Source organism: Nylanderia fulva, unplaced genomic scaffold (genome assembly GCF_048542155.1).
Source record: "Nylanderia fulva isolate GAGA-0341 unplaced genomic scaffold, ASM4854215v1 Scaffold5, whole genome shotgun sequence".
NCBI lineage: Eukaryota > Metazoa > Arthropoda > Insecta > Hymenoptera > Formicidae > Nylanderia > Nylanderia fulva.
In genome coordinates, this window is record NW_028190587.1 from 3,305,870 (window position 1) to 3,331,458 (window position 25,589).

At 34.9% G+C, this 25,589-nt stretch overlaps 1 protein-coding gene across 1 annotated transcript; it reads right to left on the reverse strand.

The window, feature by feature from the left end:
• Nucleotides 1-20,920: 20,920 nt before the first annotated feature.
• On the reverse strand, nt 20,921-25,295 carry LOC114941664 (uncharacterized). The gene is made up of 3 exons (XM_029316719.2): nt 25,016-25,295; nt 21,903-22,448; nt 20,921-21,340 (listed from the first exon to the last, which is right to left on the reverse strand). The coding sequence occupies exons 1-3, from the start codon at nt 25,035-25,037 to the stop codon at nt 21,240-21,242; spliced, it is 669 nt and encodes a 222-aa protein (XP_029172552.2). The 5' UTR covers nt 25,038-25,295; the 3' UTR covers nt 20,921-21,239.
• Between the last annotated feature and the right edge of the window lie 294 nt (nt 25,296-25,589).

The window sequence follows — 25,589 nt, forward strand, 5'->3', positions numbered from 1 at the left end:
GTGGTAAACTTTACGCAGTCAGTTCTAATCTATTAAACTAATAACTTTTTAATTGCCATCCTTTTTTCTGCATATAGAGAGAAAGTATTATCACACGTTCTGTTAGTTTTCGAAAAATCATCGTGCAAATGTGTTGAATATATTGATCTCGAATATCCTATGAGTTAAAACAAGAGAAAGTTTTAAAATTTTAGAGGGTCTTAAATATGAATAGATCAGAAATGCACCATGATACCTAAAAGAGCAAACTTTTGAGATTGAGTTTCGAGCAAATGACAATCTATGCAGTTTTCTATGCACGCATATCAAGCAGATGGCAGCCAGTGGTACCATTATCCGTTGCATAAGACTCATCATCGCCGACATTGGTTGAGGTAACCGTAAAGCACAGCGAGCGAAGCCGCGCCGTGCCGTCCTTAGACAATGCGCTTTTGAGCTTCTCAGATATTGAAGATGCCCGAAAGCTGTGTGTACCGATCCTGATATGTACACAACGTCTAGCCTGCGTCTCAACATTATTAAATCCTACCTTGCTCGTAGACCAACCGTGTGGGACAATGACGCGTTCTTTACGTCACGATAACGTGTCATGAATTGAGAATCGGTTTATTGAATGAAATTGTCTCGTCCCGCGTACTTTCCATTCTTTCAATTTAATTCTATTTCTTTCTATCGTCTTGCATATATTCTGTTATAGCATCTTAGCTTATACAAGTTTATTCTCTTCTTTTAAAATAAATAGGTAGATAAGAAAATAAGGTAAATTTTACATTTCAAGTTTCGCATATATTAAACTTTCATTCGAGAGTAAAAAAAATTTTTAATTCGCCTTCCTGTATTATTTATTTTTACAGATGTTTTTTCTTTTAGACTCGCTGCGATATTTATGCATTTTTGCAGTAAGAAAACAGATAGCAGTAAAGCAGATAAGTTAGAATATAAGATAAAAGCGTCATACTATACATAAGAAAACTACATACATCTGTCACATATAATATTGATTAAAAAATAATTGTCATTCGTAAAAATATTCTATATCCTTTATTCGTTCGTTTATCTCTTCTTGGGGTGGAATTTTTCTTCTTTTATTACTTTTATCATCTTATCTCAGCAGTATAAGTAATTATCTTTTCTCTCCGTATTTCAGGTCCGTACTTGATTCCTGATTCTCATTCTACGAGAGAGCATTACCTACCGTATGACTGCGGCAAATCGACGAGTTTATAGGCCAACGACGGCCGCTTACAGTGGCGTAATTGCCCATCCGATGATCGCGCGGGCGTCATATAATCACCAGCTCGTAAGCCTCGAACAGCTTAATCCATGAGGAGTCGCGTCATTACCCGCGTCGTCAGCGCGGCATCGCCGACGAGCGTCGCAATAGTCGTCGTTGTCGTTGCCGCCGTCGTTGTCGACGCTGCTGAAGCTCCCAGGCAGGAGAAGACATTTAAAGGTAAGTATAGTCGGGCAGAGATCTTTGCCTAGTGAGCTTAAAAGTCAAGTGCCAAGAGATTTATCTCATCCATTTGTGAGATGAGAAGGGAAAGGGAAAGGAAAGAAAGGGATGAGTCGCCGAGAAGAGGTCGCTACATGAAACGAAGGACGTTGGAGGAAAAAAACTCGATCTCTCACCTTTATTTTTTCCTCGGTTCGTTATGCCGGTACTACGACCACTTTATTGAATGACTCATTTTATTTCCTGGCATAAAAAGTATCATTTTTCCCCTTCAAAATTCTTCTTTTTATTTCTCGCAGATTCTATCTCTTCGTGGTCCAATGACGAGGCCAGAGTCCTTTACTGATCTTGTTACTGTCAAAAGCTCTTCTCAAACAAAGAGAAAGTTGTCATATGGAGACTGGCTGCATGCGAACATTTAATAAAATCTAATAAAGAAATAATTATACATATATTGTATATAATTATATACATATATTGTAAAATAATCTTGCGTAAGATATTTCTTATTTCTTGAAGATGATGCAGAACAATCTGACAAGTAATGAAATAAGAAAAAAAATTATTTTATTTCTGCCAGTAATATTTAATTAAAATGCAAATGTGCACACATGTGTAAAGTTTTTGAAGACAAGAAATGCTAATTATTGTATCATCGATTGTACGGCGAAGATGTGCGATCTATCATCCGCCTTTATATAGAGCGAATGCACCCAATATTGGAAATTCTATACCACAAGTGCATGTGGTCGTAACCCGTTTACACGTACTCGCACCATCTCGATACAGATATGTTTATTACCGGGAACGACATAGACACCCCCTCTCGGGCCATGACTTATCGGACGCGACTTGTTGCGCGTACACGTTGAACCGCGTAACAATTGTTTCCGGCCTTTCCTAGATTACGACGCTACATCGTTGCGATTAATAACGCGATCGATGATAAAGTATCTTTGCGGACCCGCGTCACGAAATCGCAATTAAAGAATCGTAAAAGTCCGATAACGGACGATTAATTTTTTACAGCAGCTTCCTTTGCTGCATCTGAGGGTGCATCTAAGAAATAAGACGACTGCGAAACTCGTTAAACTCGAAAGATGCACGCTCAAACAGCAGAAAGCGCTTCTTCAAAGTTCTGAAAAAGCACTACAACCTCCCTCGCAAAGTCAGCAATTACGCGACGGCTGATGAGAACAAAGCTTAAAGCTTTAGATGAATATCTTTCTCTCTCTTTCTTCCTCTTTATATGTATATTTTTTATAATTCTGAATTATACATTTTTTCTGCATTTTTTTGTAATTGTGATTAACACGTCAGTCTGCTGAAGATTAGCATTAGTTTATAGTTGCAAAAATTCTAAATTTATGACAAACATTTAATTCTAATTTGTCCTAGATGTGTGCAGAATTAAAATAAAATTATGAAATTATTAATATAAAAAGATATATATCGCGTATAGAATAGAACAAAAATTTTATTTACAAATCATTATCTAATCGTCACTATCTAATAGTCACTATCAAACTGCTTGCTAACAAAAATTTTTAAGAACTTTGATTTTAAAAATTTTTTGATTACATGTATACGGATAAATCCGATACGACAAAGTTATCCCATAATTCTGAAAAACAAGTAACTTAGGGGACTAAACGTGACAGAGAAAGTCTATCGTGAAGTAGACTTTACCGTCCACGTGTATCGACTGACGACGAGTGCAGGGTCATGTAAGAGAAGAAACAAGAAAAAGCAGAAACGACGATAAAAGAGAGAAGAAGATGAGATATCGAGCAAGCGTCGTAGAAAGTACGAGTGCTGTTAGAATGCGAGAAGTACGTTCGCAATCAGCAGAGTTGCTGTCTGTGCTGGCCCGGTCAAATTCGCAGGCATATCACGTCGTTACATAACAAGATTATATCATTAACCGGCGAGATGCAGACAACGACTATAGTCGATAACGATATGAAGTTGAACTCTATTTTCATTGATTAATGAGAACGTCGCATACGCCGAAATACTATAAAATATACACATATAACGCGTTTATTAATAAATAAAATTAGCAATTAAAATGCTTGTTACTTGTCTTGCAAATATACATACAATAAAAATATTACAGAGAATATAGAAGCAAATTTCTCTTGAAGAGCAATAAATATTAGCACAATTATTATTTAAGTAATATTGATTTAGCAAACTGCACACAAAATAAAAAGATTTCTTCTTGTGTTCACTTTACTTTAAAATATCATTAAGGTTTAATTTTTTAAATATGTTGCATAAAATTGACAAACAAAACAAAGAACAGTTTAATATAATATAATTTGTACGAAGACTAATTTTTCATCATTTTTAATCATAAAATTCATAAAATTCTAAGTACGTTTTTATCTTGTCTTATCTTTTTTTAGGAAAAATACAATCAATCGGTTTTTTTATTATAATCAAGATAAGAAAAAAGTTAATTTAGATTTAAGCGGTATGAAAAAATGGAATAAATTCCGCGAAGTTAATATAACATTCCAGATTAAAAATTCTTACTAAATATGTTTTAAACATATTTTATTTTTAAAATAAAATAAAATTCTCAATATATTTAAAATATGCATCCATAATATAATGCGTGCTAATTTCGACATCATAACGTCCTCATTAAGTTAATCGAATTTTTGTCTATATGTTGTAGAATATTTTGGTTAAACTGTAAGAGAGAAATTTAGGGGCATTTCTAATATTTAAATAACTTTCTTCGATTGTGACAGAGTGATTTTAACGAATGATTCGATTATATCTACGAGTGATCTATTCCGACTCCGACTGAATAAATGAATTTCATGCATACTTGTTGGAACAAGCACTGAAATTGAAATATAACGATGAAAGTAGTCTGCGGAATATCATGGCATTATCCATAAGTTTCTTTATTCGTTAGTTAGACGATTAATATATTAATTCTAATAAAAAAATTTACGAGGGAAAATTCCAGAGACTTTTAATACATAAAACAACAAATAATAATAAGGCAGAGAAATCAAAATAAAAATAAGAAAAACGATGTAATTAAGGGAAAACTGATTAGAAGGATAAGAATGCTGGAAAATAGAGTTATGTATTATTTACTTATTGAAGATATATTAGAATTATAAGCTGCCACATACACATGCAAGACTATACAATATTTAAATATAGAAGGCAGAAAGAAAAAGAAATAAACTCTTATTTTGCATAATTTAGATATATGTATGAAGCATATATGTGTATTACTAATATTTGATTAATTGTTATAGATTGCCTACCAAAACTTTTTCTCTAAATACTTATATTTGTATTTTTTACATATTTTTATAAAAAAGACTTATTTTACTTAAATTTTCACGAATAGTTCTTGTGTCAAATGTGCACAGAGAGATCATAAATTCAGCGTAATGGAATAGCTGCGATGGATCATAATAAAATAGATAGAAGGAGAAGAAGAATCTCAAGAAGATAACATGACGATAAAAAGCTGATAAAATACGATAAAAAAAAGATTATTTCATGTCTCCGATGCGACGCGAAGCCATCGATAAGGATGACTGGGTGGTAGAAGGAGGCCTTTGAGCATTGTGTACAGAATTTCCATGGGGGGAGAGAGAGAGAGAGAGAGATGAAGCAAATTCATGGGGTAATTCCGTGTTCGATACATCGTGCGCGCTTAAGGCTGCGATGTTACCGGCGTCACATAAGCGTAATACCGGATAAGCCGCAATAATGCAGACCCGCTGTGCGTGCATGCGAAAGCGGAATGGATCCTGCTGCTCGGAGAGCTTCAAGAGCCAAACGTCCGTGGCGTAATCATTGCACTGAAACATCGCAAGAATGATGTAACGCTTTGACGATAATCCGGCGAATCGGAAAATTTCAAGATTCTAAATGTTCTGTGATGTGAGGACAAATTAAGTCCAACAAAAACGGATATATGTAAAGGTAAAACGATCGAAAATTTTAGCTGTTACAGATATTTAACTTTTCTTCAGACACAGTGCGTTTTCAATTCTTAGTATCGCAATTTTATTGTTTCAAATGCAAATGCAAAAAAAGAATCATAATTGCATTTGAAAAAAATAAAAGATATAGATTTAATCTATGACTTGCGAGAGTAATGAATAAAACGAACGAGAGATTATCTGAATTTTGTATTAAGTATACTAATTTCACTTGAGGCTCTACTCCTCCGTTGTTGTCGGATTTTTATATTCGCGTTTTTTCCTTCATTGCAGACAAAATAATACGTGGCAATCGGGACATTTCTCTCCGAGAAAAGGTGTATCGCTCGAAATTAAATCACATAAAAAGAATCGTGGATCTTTCCTGAGCCCTCGCCGACGTAAAAACAGCGAGAACAATGAAAGAGCAGGATCCAACTCCGAGGTAATTAGTGTGAGAAGCATTAAGAAGACACGGGGCAATTTTGGTCGGCCATTTTTCACGGTAATCTGCGGCATTCGCGTGGCGTCGGTACGCTCGAATTGGCGTCTTCATTTTGCCACAGTGCAACTGTGAAAACGGAGACAGATGGGAGTCTTGAGTGAAGGGTTAGAAACCGTCGCGATAGGGCGAACGGCTAGGAAAGGAAACGGCAATAAAACGAGGGCCTTTACGAAGACGAACGAATTTAAGAAACCCGACAATAGATTCAGGCTTATGGATTGTAAAAAGTTTTGTCGCAGAGATCTTGTCTGAGTAAGAAAAATGCTGTCTAATATTTTCTACTTCTTTCCAATTTGCGATATTAAATTGTTCACTAGCAATATAAATTTAAGACTTACTATTAAAAATTTACTACGAGTAATCATTTATTACTATTTTTTTTAAATACAAATTTTACTATTCTAAGTTTTAGTATATGGATTAGTAAATTATAAAATTAATATTATTATAATATCTCTAGATATTGAGAGATGCATCTATAGGGGTATTAAAATATTAAAAATAATAATAATTCACAGTTAACGTAAAATAAAAAATTATTATTTTACTCTTTCATTGCTTTATCCTAGTAATATTAAAACTATTATTCTACAAGACTGAAATAGTTATGCCAATATGGAATGCCTCATTAAACCCTGCAAACATACGAATTGTTCCGAAGTTGCGCCAAAATCGTTTTATAACGCGATTATTCAGTTTCATTCGTTCCTCCGTTTTCCTATCGAGCAGATTCATTGAAGAAGACAACGCGACTATAGACATAGACAGAAGAAGAAGCAGGAGGCGCATCTGCGATTCACTTAAGGAGTTAACTTCATTTGAGTTGGAAAGGCGACTGAATACCGTTTTGCTCGATTATCTCCCAGGTTTTCTCAGGTTCGAAATTCGTTCATACCGTTTTATACAATAATCGTTTTCTTAATTAACGTAAGGATAACTGACGACGATACAAAAATTATGTTTGTACAACTTAATTGTAAGATCTTGAGAAGAAGAGGTCTTTAAAAAAAATTGAAAACCGTTTTTAAAATTTATTTCCATTTTTAATTCAAAAATTATAAAATCTATGATATACTTTTTTCCATTTAAATATAAAATATTTAATCAAATGTGTGTGTATTAAATTTATAAATATGATTTTCATTACAAATATTTTTATTTTTTCAAGCGATTTAGAATATTAAACGCTACATTTTTATCGCTTTTAATATTGAAATACAAACGGCGAGTTAAATCAAGCTTCGACGATTATTTTCAAAACTGGCTATGAGAGATTCGTCACGGTCTGTATAAATTTTATCCGAACGTCAACACAGAGTACCATCCTTAGAACGATCTGCCCAGACGGTAGATAATCCGGCTTTGCACGATCGGTCTGCAGCTGAAACGATTTGAATACTGGACGTGAAAACCGCATTCCGGATAATAACTAGCTGCTTATCAAGCATCTAAGACGATTTTGGGAACCTATCTGCGAAATGTTGGAGATCTGGAGATCAGAATCGTGGCTAAGATTCGAGAATCGGCGCAAATTTAGCTTGGTTAATATTATTTGTGCTAGTGATCTTTATCTATTGATTTCTATCTTAAAATTGCAATTCAGGAAAGGAGGATTGTATGATTTATTAGCTAGATTTGATATCAGTATTAAGAGAAATAAGATAACCGGACCGAATGTGTGTGTATATATATAGCTAATTGTAATAATAATCAAAATTATTGATAACTGAGAATCCTCAAAGATTCTTATTGATACACTCAGTCACTTGCTATTGGCTCGATTGTCAACTATCATTCTTAGCTCTTTTAGCGAAAACTAGCTCTTGAAACAAGCTCCTTTACCATCTTGAAATCTCTCTTTCCTTTTCACTCAAATCGCCTTCGAAACCTTCTTTGATTCTCGTGCGATGAGAAAAAAGTATCGATACAAGCGAAACACTTTGCCAACTTCGGGCGAAAAATGTAAAAAATAAGAAGTGAAGCACAAAGTCGGTTCGATGTAAAAGTAAGATAAGAATTCTTGTATTCCAGAAAATGTTGAAAGTGCGGCTTTGTTCCAAAGACGCATTCCTAGTCATCAATAGATATTCTCCTTTATTTTTATTAAGATCTGAAGAGCTTAAAATACATGTCTTTCATTATAAAATTCTTATTCCAAAAGAAAATTATTTCTTTCTATTTGACAACATAAAACAATATGCAATAGTTTTTATTTCTTTTCTTTTTCATAAATAAAATTTTTCAATGCTTAAAAAATAAAAGAAAATATTCTTTTCAGTATATTCGTTCAAATATGCTGCATTATTTGCATGTTGTATTTATTTATGTATATGCATTATCTGTTCTATCTACTATTATCTATTTCTGTTATTTCTCTGAAAAGTATTTTTCTTAAAGACGATAGAACACTGGTTTGCAAAATATTGATAAACACTGATAGGTAAAATAATTCTTGCTCCTCTTATTAAAACGACTAATATATTATTAATTAAAAAACTTTGGAGCATAAAACTTTGTGCACACTTTTCTTAATTTACAATCTTGAAATTGTGTAAATATTTGGGCACGGTTTTTCGAAATTATTAATTTATGAATAAAAAGAAGAAAATCATCTGTTGAATGTAGAAGGATTCAGAACAATTAATCGTTAATGAGAATCACACGCTCCATTTTCTGGAGCTTTGCAAAAAAGATATAAAAAACAATTTGCAATATATTGTCTCACGGATTTCTGTTTAATTGATTGCTTTGCGTCACTACCTACATTATTCTCATTTATACCTTATAGCGAGTCATCTTTCTTCATTAGCCAAGCAGATTAAAAATTAAAAATAATCAAACAACAATTGATTATGTTTGTCTTTCATTGATTAATTAACATCTCTATACAAAGACATCTATCTGGATATTCATTCGTGTTGCGAATATCCAAAGCAACATCAAAGTTTAGTTATAGATTTATCCTATTACACTTAATTTCATTAACTGTAAGCATGCCATCTCTTGTTTGTATAATGTACTTGAGCAATTGAATAATTATAATTTCAAAAATATTAGCGAGAAGTTATTTGATATATGATAATTAAAAATCTCATCTATTTTAATTCTACATACAATAGAAGTTTCGCGTTAAAAGTATAAGTAAAACAATTTCAAGAAGATAAAACTGGTAGAAATATATTTTACTTTGATCTCTCGATTGGACCAACGTCGTATAAAAAAATATGATTAATTATATCATAAATATTTAAAATACGTTGGACACTCTTTCAGTGATTTTATATTTATAAATTATGTAATTCGTTTATATAATTATCTACTAACAATAAGTATACACAACGTATAATCCGCTCGTATATAAAACTCGCGTAAAGATAAAACGGCAGATTCGCATTTACTTTCGACGCGGTGAATTTCCGTCGTTACAAAAAAAAGGAAAGAAATTTCAAAACGTTCCGTTTATCTGCCAAATAATGAGAAAAAATATCACAAAAATCATCCGTAGCATCGCGTGCGTTGCACACCTATACACATGCATACATGCGTCAACATACGAATATACATCGGCGCGTTTTAGAACATTCGGGGCAAGGCGATGTATCCAGCATCCCCGAACGAGGGAGAAAAGATTTTGAAGGACTGCATACACTGTAATATTTACGCTCATACAGGCCGTCGTGTATATTCGCGCCATACTTTGGCACGAAATATAAAAAGAGATTGCATGGCTGATTTATGTAAATACCTTAGGCCCGCGAATAAACGAGTTCTCGAGAGAGAGAGAGGAAGGCGGAAGGATAGGAACCTTTTCGGAAGAGAGCTGGGCAAGGAGGATGGGTGGGTAAAGGCTTACGGTAGGAAGGTGTAGGTACGTTCCCGACGGGCGCGTTCGGGAAGTAAATATTTTTCGACGCCGTCACTCGCGGGGATTCGCGAAGAGAGTTTATCGTATTTCGCGCCCAGCTGCCTCGACTGCCTGTGAGAGGCTGGGAAGGAAGAAGCCTCGCCGAGGCAAAGGTACGACGAATGGATGGAGGCATGACGAGAAGACGAGAGAGAGAGAGAGAAGAAGAAAGATGGAGGAATGGGGCGCAGCCAGGATGCACGCTCATCCGGACAAGCGTATTTCGCCCCGTCGGAAGTCACGACCTACTCAATTTGCGAGTCGACTGCTTATATGCATACCGCCGCATGCTGGTGAAGTTTAAATAATCTCGACGTTTCTGCCGGGCAATGCGAGCACTATATGTAACGCGAGTATTTAAAGCGAAGTAAGTCTTCATCTTATGTAAGCGTGAGCTTGAATTTTCATGAGAAGAGTGAGCGATAATACGATATCGTACTATAATTTTTAAATATATGTAAATAATTTGAAGAAAAGTAGGATTATTAAAGAGCTGTCAAATATATGTGTCACGTGCGCAATCTGCCAAGATATTTCACGGATCAATATTTCTCGGAGTCTCTCAGAAAATTTTGAATTGAACTTTATAATTAATGTTATCATATCTCTTATTCCCTACTTCCCGCGTTTCAATTTAGAAAATAGAATCATTATAACATTGTGTACATATATTAATTTATATACAATCGTTGAATACATTTTATTACATTTTGTGCACAGACATGTAATATCTAAGATCGCATCAAATAATTAATAAAAACTCATGTCTTCTCTATTGCAATTGAAGAAACTTGAGCATTCGTGTCTCGTGGATGTAACAAACAAAAACAACCACTGTACAAAGCTAATATTTCCTCACATCGCGACATTGTTCATTTCGTGCAATCAGAGCGCAGTTGATTAGCGCAGTAGAAGCAGTTTGCAGATCGCAAACGCATCGAAGAGAGACAGATAGAGAGAGAGAGAAAGAGAGGGGAATAGAGAGTTGGGCATCTCTCGAGTAATTACACAGACATACCTGGGGCGAGACGAAAGCTCCGGTCGGTCCGCGCCGATTGCGCGCGTACTATGTAAACGCGTTGCCGGAGAGTACACCATATTGTATCCGTTTGTTAACATAACGCATCGCGAGAGCAGACATCTCTTTGATGCGTGGAATATGTTCCTAAGTGACGAATCGCTCCGGACACGAGCAAATATCATCCGTAGGCGACGCCGACGTCTGCGGCATCGCCTCTCGTACGATGAGTCTTGAGCAAACGAAGCGAAGACTCCCGCGAGGTCCTTCCTTGCGACGCTTAAGACTATATCCTCCCCTTCGGATTACGCAACGACAAAGTCCTTACGAACGGGTTACCCATCGCTCTGGGCCACCCTGTAAACGCGCGTGGTACAACAAGAGTGCGGATGGAGAACGGATGGTCGCGTTAGTCCGTACAATTCGCCCCGAGAATGCCAAAACCGCGAATAATACCGCTTGCTCGTCTGACGCTCGAAAATCGTTTGATGTCTCGCACGGCCGCGCCGGTGCTCGGGCGTCTAAGGTCGTGTATAATTCAATTGCGGTAAATTCGCATCACACATTGGCTCTCGCACGCTCGAATGAGCGCGTGAGAAGATTTACTCTTCGACGTTAAACGCGTCAAATAGTAGGTACTCCAAGTAGTACTCTGCGAAATAATTCCGTCTCGTAATTTGTGTACGCGGAGGCGTTACGATAGTCTTAGACGCCCCATTATTTTGCAATACTGCTAAAATAATTAAAAAATAGACTATCAAAATTTTGCGCCCTCCTTAAACTTTGCGCCCTACGCTGGAGTGTATACATATTGCGTACTCCTTTATAACGCCTCCGTGTGTACGTGTAAAGAATATATATATATATATATATATATATATATATATACATATATATTATGTCGGGGAGGACGATATTTTAATTCGTAATCAAAAGCAGTCTGTGAATCTGCGATATTTGCCTCGTGTGTTATTATGCAAGACGTATGCAATTTAATTATGGTGTACACCGCGGTATTGCGAGCAGCTGTCTATGCAAAGACGACACGCATTTGACGTTCCTAAAGTATACGAATATATATATATATATATATATATATATATACTGCGTCGCTATTACAGTACTGAAATTACATTATCATCAAGACTTCCTGCATATATGCTTACATTCGATGCTCGTCGACTGTTTGCTAATCGATTTCGCCGTGAATTCGTCGTGGAACGAAATCAATCGAGAACTGTGTATATCGGATACACATCGTAATGTTGCCTTGCGACGGACATTTGCGATAGATCCTTCCACTTTTCCAGATAGCACACACAGCGTCTTCCATTACGTAAACTTTCGATTTAAATCTCTTTTGCATTAGAGGAAGAATTTCAAATTGAGAAAAAGTATATCCGAAATAAAAATGTATCCTTAATTGGCACAAATTTTTGTAAAAGAAATAAGTTTAATCTCTTGTATACAGATATAAATTTAATCTTGCATAATAAATCACGTGCAAAATATGGTATAATAAAAAATTATAAGTGGCATTCTTTGTACAATTATGCGTGCGATTTTATTTAGATGGTACAATGTAATTGAATGAAATATATATTCTGTAACAGTATTTCTTGGATTAATTTTGTTCGATATCTCAGTCAGGAAGCTATCTGTATCCTTTTGCTTCCTCGATTTCGCAACTGACGTCCTCCAGTTCGTCGTTAGTCTTTTGGTCAGCCATTATCGTGCTTTAAACGTTCACTCTTTTGCGCTATATTCCCTTTCAATATCCTAGCGATCCCGACCACGGAATAATTAGATCAGTCTTGCGCCTGGAGCAGATGGAAGAGGTCAATATTGCGACCCAAGTGAAATGAGAAGGGGCCAAGAGGGAGAAAGAGAATTATCTCTCTCGTGCCGCGTGAAAAAGACTTAATCACATTTCAGAGCGCAGCAGAATCCTCCTTTTTTCGCGTCCACCTTTTCCATTAACTAATAACGGCCTGGCGGGTGGATCGCAGAGGAGGGGAAGAGGTCCCGGGAAATAATTTGCGAAGTATTATAAAAATATCACGACTCCTTGGACGACGGTGACGCAAAGTTTCGATGAAAGACACGCACAAAGTTATGATTGGAAATTAACGTTGTTCTAATTACAGAGAATTTCTTAAATGTCGCTTCAGGCGACGTCGTTTAATTGATCAAAGTTCGACGTTGATGCACACTGAAGCTTTTATGATTCTCAGAAAATGCAATGACTACATTTATTTAAAAAATATCAGTGCCACGAAATAAAAAATATATTTTACACTGGTATATAGCCAATTTTGTATGAACAACGCGTATAGTATACCATACAATTAAACATTGCAATCGTAAATAAATACTATATAGATATATATGTATGTGTATGTATATATGTGCGTTGTTTACAAGCAATATATAAAACAACTTTTGAAAAACTAAAAGCACAATGAAAACTTCAATATGTTATTTCCAAGCGAGCACTGTCGCTTTCACAAATGGAACGTTGGTTGCGTTATTTCGCCAGGGATGTCTTGAAAAATCGGAGAATTCTCAGCGGGAAAATCGCCTCGCCGAACTGCCGCGGCAAACCACAAATCGTGGAAGAAACCGAGCCAGACTTTTCTGCCTGCCGGCATACACACACGCCAAGGAGGATACGAAAGTTTCTTCCGCGAGGAAAGTTTTGAATATTCAATACTCTCCCGAGCTACTCGGGAGCAATTTCATTTCTCCTATTTCCTTCTTTTCCACGTATTATTCGTAGGCGCAAGAAGGGACAAAAGAGAGAAAGAAAGAAAGGGAGGAATGGTCGCGACGGTATTTTCTATTGCCGATGCGTCTGGCATTTCGCGCGAGACTCCATCATATCCCGCCGCTCTCATCGCGATCTCTCTCGCGAAGGAGAGACAGGACCCTACAAATCTCCCCGGTGAAAGATGTCGAGGAGGCACCCAAGAGGGTTAGATGTTTTTCGATGAATCGATTCGAGGGCACTTCCGCTATGCAAACTCCCTTTCCGCTCTCTTCCTTTCTCTCCAACCGCGGACTCTATATCTCTCTCCGGAAACCAAACCCCTGCAGGCTCGGCCTTTTCCCACTTTCCCTCGATCTACCATCGAATCAACGGAGTTAAGGCTGCACTCTTGCGAATCCTTCGTCCTGCAGTCACCGGCCCGGCGCATCGTCCGTCAGACCGGGAAGTTCCGGTAACGAGGTTGATTCCGGACGACGGTATTCCCCGGGCGTATGATCTCGTGGAATCTTGTTTAGAAAGTGTGCGATCGAATGGAAACTCTTTCACCGGGATTACTAGCATATGCTATCGAAAGAGATGTCGCGTGATGAAAACATTGTCGAACGGACCCGAATCCGAAGATATCACGCGCATAGTCCAAGTTTGATAATACACGTCATGGTTGCGTAAATCTTATATCAATGATCCTTAGACTGTGCTCCATAGACTTTTGGCTTTTTGCAGTTTATCGCCTTCTCGCATCACGTTAGAATATTCTTTTCGATTTACTTATTTTTGTCATTTCGATGCATCTTGTCATTCTTTTGTTGACGAAATAATTATTTGTACATTCTGATATTTATATTACATTAAATATTACTTCTGCGAAATCATTTAATCATTTAACTTTTGCAAATGCATTGTGCGAAATATTACAATTATGGACACACATACAAAAGCATTTAACGCAAATAATCCACTTAAAAAAATGATATTGCAAGTACAGCAAAAATTTTCTAGGTATAAAAATTAACTAAAACAGCTAAGTAATTGACAAGTATTGTAATAATGCATATGTAATTTACTTAATTTGCCTATGTAACAGAGACAGAATATATTTTCCTGCTATAAATTCTATATGTGACACACAAACAACAGTTTTAACAGATACAAAAAACATCTAAACGTTTAACTATATCAGCGAAATATTTTTTTAAGTGTCAGATTACTATTAATGTTAAAATATAAAAAATAAAAGAAAAAAGTGATAGAAATATTTTCTTTAAAAATAATATGCTACGGCCAGTTATTATAAATATTTTAAATAATGCAAACATGTTAGCTTTATAATTTAAAAACGTATGAATTTCTCTTCAAACAGTATATGATTAAATATTTATTTAACGACAAAAAAAACATTATGTTTGTTCTGTAGATCAAATATGTATATGATATATTTAATACAATATAACTTAATATCTTTTAACTATATTTTTTCATATTTGAAGGAAAAAATAAGATGCACTTTCTTCATTTAAAATTCTACATTAATATATATTTTTCAATTTTATTAATTTCTGTCCTATTTTACTTTCCCGCATTCTTAGTTTCGACAATTACTTAAGATCTTTGGAGAATATGCTGTATATACCTGATATCGATATTGATGATAGCATCGTGTTTGCAAGGATTAACTTCGGTGTAACCATGTAGTAGCCTTCCCAGTAACGTCGCACACCAGCGCTTTTCCTCGAGTTCGCGAGGAGAAACACAGGCGGTTAACTTCGGTTTGAATTAATAAACGAGGCTTGGCTTCTAATACTAAGCTTAACTCAGTTTAGTTTGCCGATCGAGGTCTCCTCCACCGAATTCTAATCCGATTGTGCAGATCACGTGCAATATGGGACGGCGATATAAGCGCGGCGATATAACGCGTTTGAGTAAAGTTATATCCGATAAACGTAAATTTTTAAGGAAAATATAACTAAACTTTGAAGAAAAAGGGAGAGAAAGAATAGAATGAGCAATTATATATTACACGTTTAACAAAGTTTTTTTAAGACAATTATTTCACAGAACGAATCGTATATTTATATTGCAGTTCCTTATATTATCACATAAAGAAGAGAAAATCTAATTGTCCCTTGCAAATATTGATGCTTTCTCTTGTGTACTCTGTGAATAGTATTCCATCATAACAGACGTAAATTGAGTTAGTTCTAGACACAACTTTTACAATTGCATCTAAGCGAATTATATCGGTCAATGAAAAATAACCAGATAAAATGAAAGGAATATTTGAATAAAGATCCGTATATAACTCTCAAGATTTTATTAAAGCTGATAAGACGTAAAGGATACACACGCAGGCAGACACATATGTTTCGATTGCTGTCATAACACGTTTAGAAAACACTCTCGTAACGCGGCGCGAAATCTAAAATCACATCCAAGAAAGGATCACCGATGGTTCCTCGCCGCTGCATGCGTGTTTTCGGTACAGCTTCGACGATGAAACGGTGCAACGCAGACGACAGGCTTGAATCGGGGATATTGTAGATACCGGTAATCGCGAGGGAAACCGTTAAAGGCTGTTTCTGAGGCTTATCATAGTCGCGCAGCGACAGCGCCGAAGCAAGGAGGACTCGAGCCATTCAATTGTCGCGATAACGTCGGGATTCGAGTCAAGACGCATCAGACTTGGCCGGAAACGACGTCGTCGAAGAGCTTCCTCCTCGTTTAACCGTCCCCGCGAGCGCCACTGATCTAACCCTCGCTTCCGACCTTGCACCCTTCAGACCTACCCTTCACGAGATTATGACCTTGAGATGTAGCATAGATTGTTGCGCAATGACAATTGTTGGATTATTCCTGCCGATCAAATATTTGAAATATATATTCATGAATTACTTATCTTACGAAATGAACAAAACACATCTTTCATAATCTATCTTTTCATTATTAATCTTAACCCTTAGTCCCGACGGTTCTTTTCGGCACCTTTAATCCCGACTCATGGGTCGTTTGCGTCTTTGCGTTATTTGGATCAGTAAAAACGCTTTAAAAAATCTGAAGAAATTCATGAAGCTTCTTGCAACCTTCAACTTGAAGTCCCAATCATAATATTTCGATAAAAATTATTTTTTTATATAGTTTGTTATTAAGAAACGGAGGTACCTAAGGAAAAATCACTTGTTCACTTAAAATATCATAACTTTAAGCCAAATGAAGATATCGACAAAAATAAAAAAAGAAATTAAAGGTGAGGAACACCTTTCGTTTGGGTCGCAAACGACCCATGAGTCTAAGGGACTAAGGGTTAAGAGAAATCTTTAATAGTAAATGAGATTATTATCTAAAAAATTTATCCCTTAATTGTACACTTCTTGGTCTTTTGTTACTTGAGAGTCTATTACAAGCGCGTTTTATACTGCTAAAAGCGCGAGTTACAAAAGTAAGGACGAGCGAGTTAAATACCTCGCTGAAACGTTTAGGCAACAAGCGTGTAATTAAAAACACGAGAGAAACGATAATCTGGCTTTCGAGAACCGCACACGGTAGAAAGGTCACACGCTCTTGGCAAAATAGAGCCATGCCATCGATTTCCGCTCTTTTCCCTCTCTCTCTCTCTCTCTCACTTTGGCCCAATAAACCCCATCTCCATTCACGCCGCTACCGACTTCCGCTCAGAAAGCACGAAGCGTTCTCTCCGGCGCCCGATGTAGTCCGTCATGTGTTCCTGACAATAGAATCGCGAGGGTTCATGCATAAATGCGACGTAACAATAAACAGAGCGGCTGAGAGTCCAGGGGTGAGACGCGGAAGGGAAGTGGCCCTTCAAAAGCCATCATAGCCGGAGGATCAGAAACCGATATGAGATTCGGGTATATATGAATGATGTATCGCGCCCACACACGCTGCGCTACTATTTCTGTTACTGCGTTGTTGCGAGAACGAGTAAGAAACATCGCGAAAACTCCTCGCTCGAAATATACACGCATGCACACACATTGTGTATAACTGTATACGGTTCAGACCTGCCGGATATCGCCGCCATCGTGCGAAAAATCTTTTGTAAACTGCGAAATCGCGACTTCGGTTACCGTGCATACAGTGTATTGCATAATATTCAATAACAGTTTATTGATAGTAACACGTGAAATTGAAAGTATATTATGTGAAATAAAAAAAAGATATTTATAATTATTAATTCATATATTTATAATATGTATGTTCGCGTCCTTGAATCTGAGCATGTAATCCAACAGTGGTTAGGGTATATAAATTCAAGAAGATGAAATCTTAAAGAGACGATATCCTGCAAATGATTGCTAAAGCTAAATATAGTTTATGAGGCAAGTTGTTTTTTCTTCTTGTACATAGGTACACCTGCACATAAAAGATGCGACTCTTTTCTTTTTTTCTTACTTTTTATCTTTAATTTTGCTTTTTTATTCTTCTTCGGAATAAAAAATTTTTCAATTTGTATCTCTCGAAAACATGTATATTAATTTTTCACACCTTACTTCTATAAAATAAGTATAAATTAAGATGATTGGTTCGGCATATTTTTTACGAAAAGACTCAAATCGTGTAAAAAAAACTACTTGATGATATTTGAATAAAGTATCGTGTGTTTTTTTTTTTAAATTTAATTAACATATGCTAATTTAATTAATTTTTATATAACGCATTAAAAAAAAGACGTGTGTGATGTTCAATAGTCGAATACATAATAAACGCAAATTGATTATTAAAACTTAACAAGTAAAACTAGATTCTCATCGTAAATCTCAAAAGTTGTAAAATAAAAATTGCACCGTGTCTGTTATTTAAATTGTTGAAATCTAGATTAAAAGAAACGTAACATATTACGCTTCTGGATGCAGATTTTCGCGCGCAATCAGAATCCCTTTATCGAGGTCGTTGGGAAAGTAGCGGAGAAGCATCGTTTACAGAGCAAGTACGACCCGTCTGCCGGATTAGATACTCGTAAACTCTTACAGGTGACACAGGAAGACGCGAGGGACGCGAGGGACGACGCTCAGATCTATGAAGGAGATGCGAAGGGAGAAGGAGGAGGAATTGATGGCACGCGGAGACCGAGGTTGCCTCGAGTGGCGAAACGGCTGGAAGTTCCTTTCATGTAAAGTAATTAACTACCGGCAACCGTTGACAAACACCTTACCCTCGTTCGCGGGCCTGCCTCGAGTGTCCTGGCATCGTGTCGTTTTCCTGGCACGAACCCGCCGCCATTCCCTTTATCCTTTCAAGGGAGAGGATTTTTGTATTTTTCATCAACCCTCTCCGACCCTTCGTTTTCCTCGCTGCTCTGGCCGCTAACTTGTCTGGCTTTATATAGCCTTTTCGTCCTTGAGGCTTCTCGTCCTGCATTAAACTTCTATCATCTTTGATCCTCTTCGGCTTTTGCGCAAACCACTGGCCGAGGAAAATCGACCTCGCTCTTTTGTTTTATGAGGCCCTTTTATTATCATATATTTTCAACAAGAAACCCGTACTTCAAAGCATTATAAAAATTATATGCACGTATAATTTTTCGTCTTAACCGTACACGAAGATGCGTGCAGGATCATTTGCATATTTAAGTGCTGGTCAGAAGAAGAACCTAAATTTGAATTGCAAATGCTCGAATTAATGAAGGTTTTGGGCAAAACATACGTTCAATAATATTGCAACGTCTCTTATTTTTTAAATGTAAAATATATTATAAAAATTATGTAATTGAACCGATATTTAGATATTTTAAAAATATCTATCGTTTAGAAGTTAGTTATACTAAAAGTCTACTTAGTGCTCTTAGTTGCTTTATCCATCTTCATCTTGAGAATTTACTTTCAGTTACAAACTTTCACATCTCCTGGGATATCCAGACTTTTCTGATCACCTATTCTCGAGAGATACCAGTTTGTATTTTTAATCAGTATACGATGAGCACCTCCATTTACCCTTCCCTTTCTTAACTTTATTGCTCAGTTACCTTCTCTTCTACCACGACGTTGTCTACTCCTTCCTGGTCTTTCACTACTTCGTCATCGGCGTCCCATCGGACCAATAAGCGTCGAAGTTTCTACATTAAACAGATAACCGTCTTGACAAATAATTATGAACTTTGTATAACATCCGATGACATTTCAATTAGTTAGAGATTTATAAATTACATAAATAAAGACCGGTAAATTGATAAATATACATATTACGCGCGCATAATTTCCTGCAATATCCTTCAAATTTTATTTGAAGAAAATGTTGATTGTTTATTGTCCGATAATTAAGCTTTTAAATTAAATTATAAGTATATACTGTATATAAAATTATGTGAATAAAAACCAATTTTCGGAAAAATTTGTAAAATTATAATTAATTATTTGTGTGCGTGTTCTGTATGTATTCTATGTGATTTACACATACGAATAACATACGTATGCTTATGGATATAATTTTCTGTGGAAATAAAAAATTTAGTCTTATTACACAAAGTGTGCATTACTTTACCACTTAATTTCCCACGTGATGCATTGTTTGTTAATTGATCTCAGGGACATTATTTCGAATATGGATTCAAAACTGATGCTATCAGAATGACAATGGTTTGACAAAATTGTTAAACATAATTAGAATTATAATAGCATTTTGACGGGAGAAATGAGAAGCCCATATTACAACATAATTAAAGCGTATCCCCTAACAAAGTCAAACATTATCATTAAAACTCCTATTAAAACTCCCTCTTCACGTTTAATGATATATTTAATAATGCAATATATATACAAGTCACAGAGTAAAAATATATATATAAAAAATAATATTTTACATTATTAATAATAACATATACATATATATTATAGCACATTCGGTAAATATTCTTTGTTTTAAAATAGATATATTGTTACTCTGAAAGAATACATATTACTGCATATCTTTCTTATTTATTACTATTAAAATGCATTTTTTTATTATTTACAATAATAATGTCGTAACGCAAATTTACGTAATAAACAATCTAAATAGGATAAGAGTCTAGAGTCGCAATCAGAGAGTCTGGATTTTATTATTATAGTTATATCCTCATACATTTTTTTGAACTTTATTATCGTTTGAGATAATGAAAGGCATTAACTAATATCTGCGTAACATTGTGTCAATTATGATAACATTGATAAATTAATTATGATAACCTTAGTCACATGCTTTTTTAATAGAGATGTAATGTACAAGTTATGTAATAAAAGTATATAAAATCTGACATTTGATGCATAAATAAATGGCATTGCTTACACATAAGATAAGATAAATCAAAAACAATTATCAAATCATTATTTTATTATAGACGCGCATACATTATATATGCCACATGTTCAGTTTATTGAAAACACAAGTAACGTATTAATTAAAATTGATAAATCTTTAAAACTCTGTCATTTACAAATAATATAAATGGGAGTATGCAAAATGTGTGCAAATTAGTTCGAAATAGCTAGTGTATAATAATACAAAAATCTATTTCGTGTTAAATAAAACTACGCTAAAATTTAATCACAGATTCGTCGATAAATAATCTCTTTTTGGATTATGCAATTTATCGAGGAATATTTTATAAATAATCGCTGATTTAATTAATTAGTTATTTTCGCCACCAACTCCTTTCCATAACTAAACGAACCATCAAGGATAGAACCATAAGAAAGATGATAACCGCCGCTGCCGCAAAAATAGCGCCGTATCCTGTTAAAAATTATTTCTTTTAGACTCTTTTTTTATTTGCAAATATTTTTAGTAGACGATAAATTGTCATTAATTTTGAAATCGACTTTTAAATTTGATCTTCTGTCTGCAATCTGAAATCATTGGCTTTTGACATCTTTGTGTTTATTAAACTAAGAGATAAATTCTGATCTTAATACTTTATAAATGCTAATAATAATACTTTATCCAAACCACGTGTTGCAAAGAAATGCTAAACAATTTTTTTTTCTTAAAAAAAACAAGCTTTTTATATTTTTTACAAGCCATTTACTGATAATTTTCGTTTTAAGCAAGAAATGTTTTCTTTTATTTTTTCTTGATGTATAAATTCTTTTCAATTAAAATTAAATTTTAATTCCAGAGATGTGACAAAAACTTTCATTATACAAAGAGCATACATATATTAATTATATATATGTCTGTGTATGCCTTAGTAATTTCAGAATGTATTATATACATAGATAAATTTGTTTATAGTAAATTTTACAGTTAAAAAATACGCAGTATAAAACAATTACAAATTTTAATGATTGATACTCACTTCGTGATTTTTTATCATTAGTTTTCTCCGCAATTCTGTTGTCTGCATAAGATGTCGATTCTAAAAAACTTCTACGGCAACCCAACTTGAAGAATCGTTCAGACGTTAACGGCATCAACGCGTGCTGACCATTAGTCCCCTGGGAATGGAAATCTGTAGCCGGTGTTAGAGATGCTTCGAAAGGTGTTAATGGTATTTGCATCCTAGAATTCGTTTCGTCCGTGGAATGCGTGTTGCCGAACGAAAAGAGTCCATACGGCCAGCCGGTGTGATTTGGTAGCGTAATCGCGCTGTAAGGCGGCGGAATCGCCGTATAAGGCGGCGGATCGTCATTATCCCCATTGTTTACGGATAACGTTATCACGGCACCCGGATTGTTCGAGGTTTCCCCATTCTGTACAGATTTGTCCTGAGGCGTTGATCTTGATGACGAAGCGTCACCTTGAAGATACGACTTGTCCGTCGACCATCGCTGAAATCTTACACATGCATCTCTGCACGTGTCAGTAGATAATAACTGCTCGGTCTCCGGGCTTGTCGAAAAATCTGTAATTAAATTGCACATATCTTTGATTAGAGCAATATTTTTAAAATTTTTTTTTTTTAATTTCGAGTATTCCTGACCGAAGAAAAAATGTATCGTAATTAGACGATATATAAAAGTATAAATAAAATGTAACACATTATAGACTTATACATATACAAGTTATGCAACTATAATTTTTTACTGTTATAAAGACACAGCCTATATTTAAATTACATTGAGTGCTCTTATTATAAACTTTTTAATAAATGTATTTAAAACTATCTTAACACACACAAGAATCTTTATAAGAATTTCTAAGTTATCTAAAAAAATTAAATCAGGTTATTTTTTAATCAATATTGCTCTAATTCATATTTTACGTTTTCTAAATTCTAATTTATTCACTTATATTTTTATTTCTAATAATGTATATATATAATTAAAGTATAATAAAAGTATTTTTTTTGACCCATCATTTCTAATTTACTTAGTAATTTATTATCATTATTTAATTTTATTGTATATATAATTATCTTTCTCGTAACTCTAATGACTAATAATTTAATAATTAATTTTAATAATTAATGATTTGATAATATGATAAAATTAGATTAATATTAAGTTTAACAAAAAACACTATGATATAATTTATGTAGCATATGAATAAGTTTAAGAAAAATTTCAATCTTGTAAATGCATGTCTGCATGATAAAGTTGAATCGCATAATAATTGCAGATATTAACAATTACGACATAGTTTTCGCGATGCATTCCTGATATTTAGCTAAAAGCCTGGATTACGTTGATTTATGCTAATAATCAACTTACGTGAACGCGCGCGTCACAGATCAATATTATCTGATAGTATATTTTTCTCTAGGTCGTTGATATGAACCGCTTTAAGAATATTTTTACACATTACAGATCATTATCTGTTGTAAATCTCACGCGACGAAATGTAAAGCACAGATTATTAGGTTCGAAAAATAACCATGTGCACGTTATATGTAAATTGCAAGATTAGCTTTAATTTACGACATGCGTTATTAACATAGTACTGTGTCACGAATTTTATAAGTTATTGTTCGCTCAAAAAATATTTTTCATCATTATTGCATATTGCACTGAACATGATTTATGATTATTACAAAATCTTATGAGCAATTTAACAATTATGATCGATTTATGATTTCCTTGTTACAGCCGGATATGATTAACTAGTAAATTTATTACGCGAACACAACATTCAATATCATATAAATACAACTGTATATGTATAGTTGCACTGTTACACAAGGTGCATACACAACTAGCAAACGCCTTGAAACTTGAGACTACTTTCATCCACGAAGGCCAATAAGTCAATTTAATGCGAGTATTTTTATATCTAAAGGTGCAGAGATCATTCGATGTCATGAAAACATTTTTCAAAATGTAAAATATAAAAAATAAAAAAAAGTATAGGTATTTTATATTATATTATAAACTTACCATATTATACATATTATAATTTATTTAATTTGCGTCACACTGACTTAACTAAAAAAATAAAAAACCAAAGATTTCCTCAACGATCGTTTTACGCTTGTAATGACAAAATATATGCGTTATACACATCTGCCATTATAATGTGTTAATAAATTGAATGACATCATTTAGACAGAATTGTAAAAGATTTTTTTATGATAGCATTTCCTGATGAATATATAAAAGCGTGTTTTCGCAAGTCGCAGCTATTAAAGTACTACTGCTAATACTAATTATTGATCGCTTTCACATATGTAACATTTATCTTATCGGCAAGTCCTTGAAAACCAGTATATTACCTTCACTATTAAAGTGCGAAGAAACACTTTCTACTACAGTACTCTCGTAAGAGGTAACGTGAGCCGAATTCCCACATCTTGCGTTACGTCAAATGTATGCGTCTCTTTTAAAGGAACATTTCACTAAAAACGTCGGCCACTTTCCTTTCCCATGACGCAATTTATTTACGGTTAAATAATATTGATATTTATCATAAAAATTTGCATACATTTGCGTGCATAATATTTACACGAAATCTCTCTAATACATACGTTTATGTTTTAGTGTTTAACTTTTAAATAGTCAAAGAATAGTAAATAGTATAATAAAAATATTTTTTTTTTAATTTTAGAAACCAAAATTTACAATAATGAAATAATGTTAACAATTAAAAAAAAATAAAATAATTTTATAGTTTAGCACAGAATAAGTCACAGCAAATTATAGCACTTGGTAGTTTCTACAGTAAGTTCTATCAGTTATTAAAAGTGCAGACACATAACTGTTTTACTATTTTACTTAATAATATTTACGAGTCACTTAAGTAATAAACTCTAACAAACTGCACATGAAAAAAACGGCGAGTTGCAACCATCGGTATGAAAAACCGATAAAAAAACCTATAAACGAAGATCAAAATTTGAAGCGATCGAGGCAAGTCGAAGCGCGGAACCGGTTTGCCGCTCGCAGAAACGAACGACGTCAAAATATCAAACGCGCTCGAGATGGAGCTGACTATTGACACAAAAGTTCACGCAATAAATCTACCGTACACGCATACCTTTTCCAGTGTCCCTCGACATTTCTCCATGCTAGGTGCACCTCTCGAGCGACGACTGAGCGACGAGACTGTCGCGAGTATCGTGCACGTCCGTGATTCGACTGACAATCGCCTGGTGATGCACCTGGCGCGTGAATGCATACATATATACGCACGTACGCACGCACCTATAGCGGCGTGCCAATCCGGGGACCGGTATAGTAAGAGATGCGTCGCGATGATGGTGCCTGATAATACTGAACCGAACGCACGACACGGTGAAACTGCGATCGCTATACACGACCAGTCGACCAGCAACACGATGAGGGGCGGACACGTGATCAGCTGTAACGATTTCGCAAGAACGTGGATAACTCCCGATGACCGCGGTCATTTAAGATCGCAGCCATGTTGACTCCCATATGAAAAAACCAGGTTTCTCGAGCAAAGATACATACATCGTTGTTGAAGTCCAAAAATCTGTTTGCATTGAGCGACTTAATTATAATTAAGAGAAAGCTGAGCGAACAATTAAAACAAACAATTAAAATGCTTAAATTCCACGTATAATAAGAGAATATGAAACAAATAAGTT

Bases quoted from the DNA above. Each gene is read 5' to 3' on its own strand.
- LOC114941664 (XM_029316719.2), bottom strand. From the start codon at position 25,037: ATGTCGAGGGACACTGGAAAAG. The intron at 22,449-25,015 runs GTATGCGTGTAC...ATTTAATTACAG, and splicing joins GTCGAGGGACACTGGAAAAG to ATTTTTCGACAAGCCCGGAG. The intron at 21,341-21,902 runs GTGAGTATCAAT...AATTTTTAACAG, and splicing joins TAATGATAAAAAATCACGAA to GATACGGCGCTATTTTTGCG.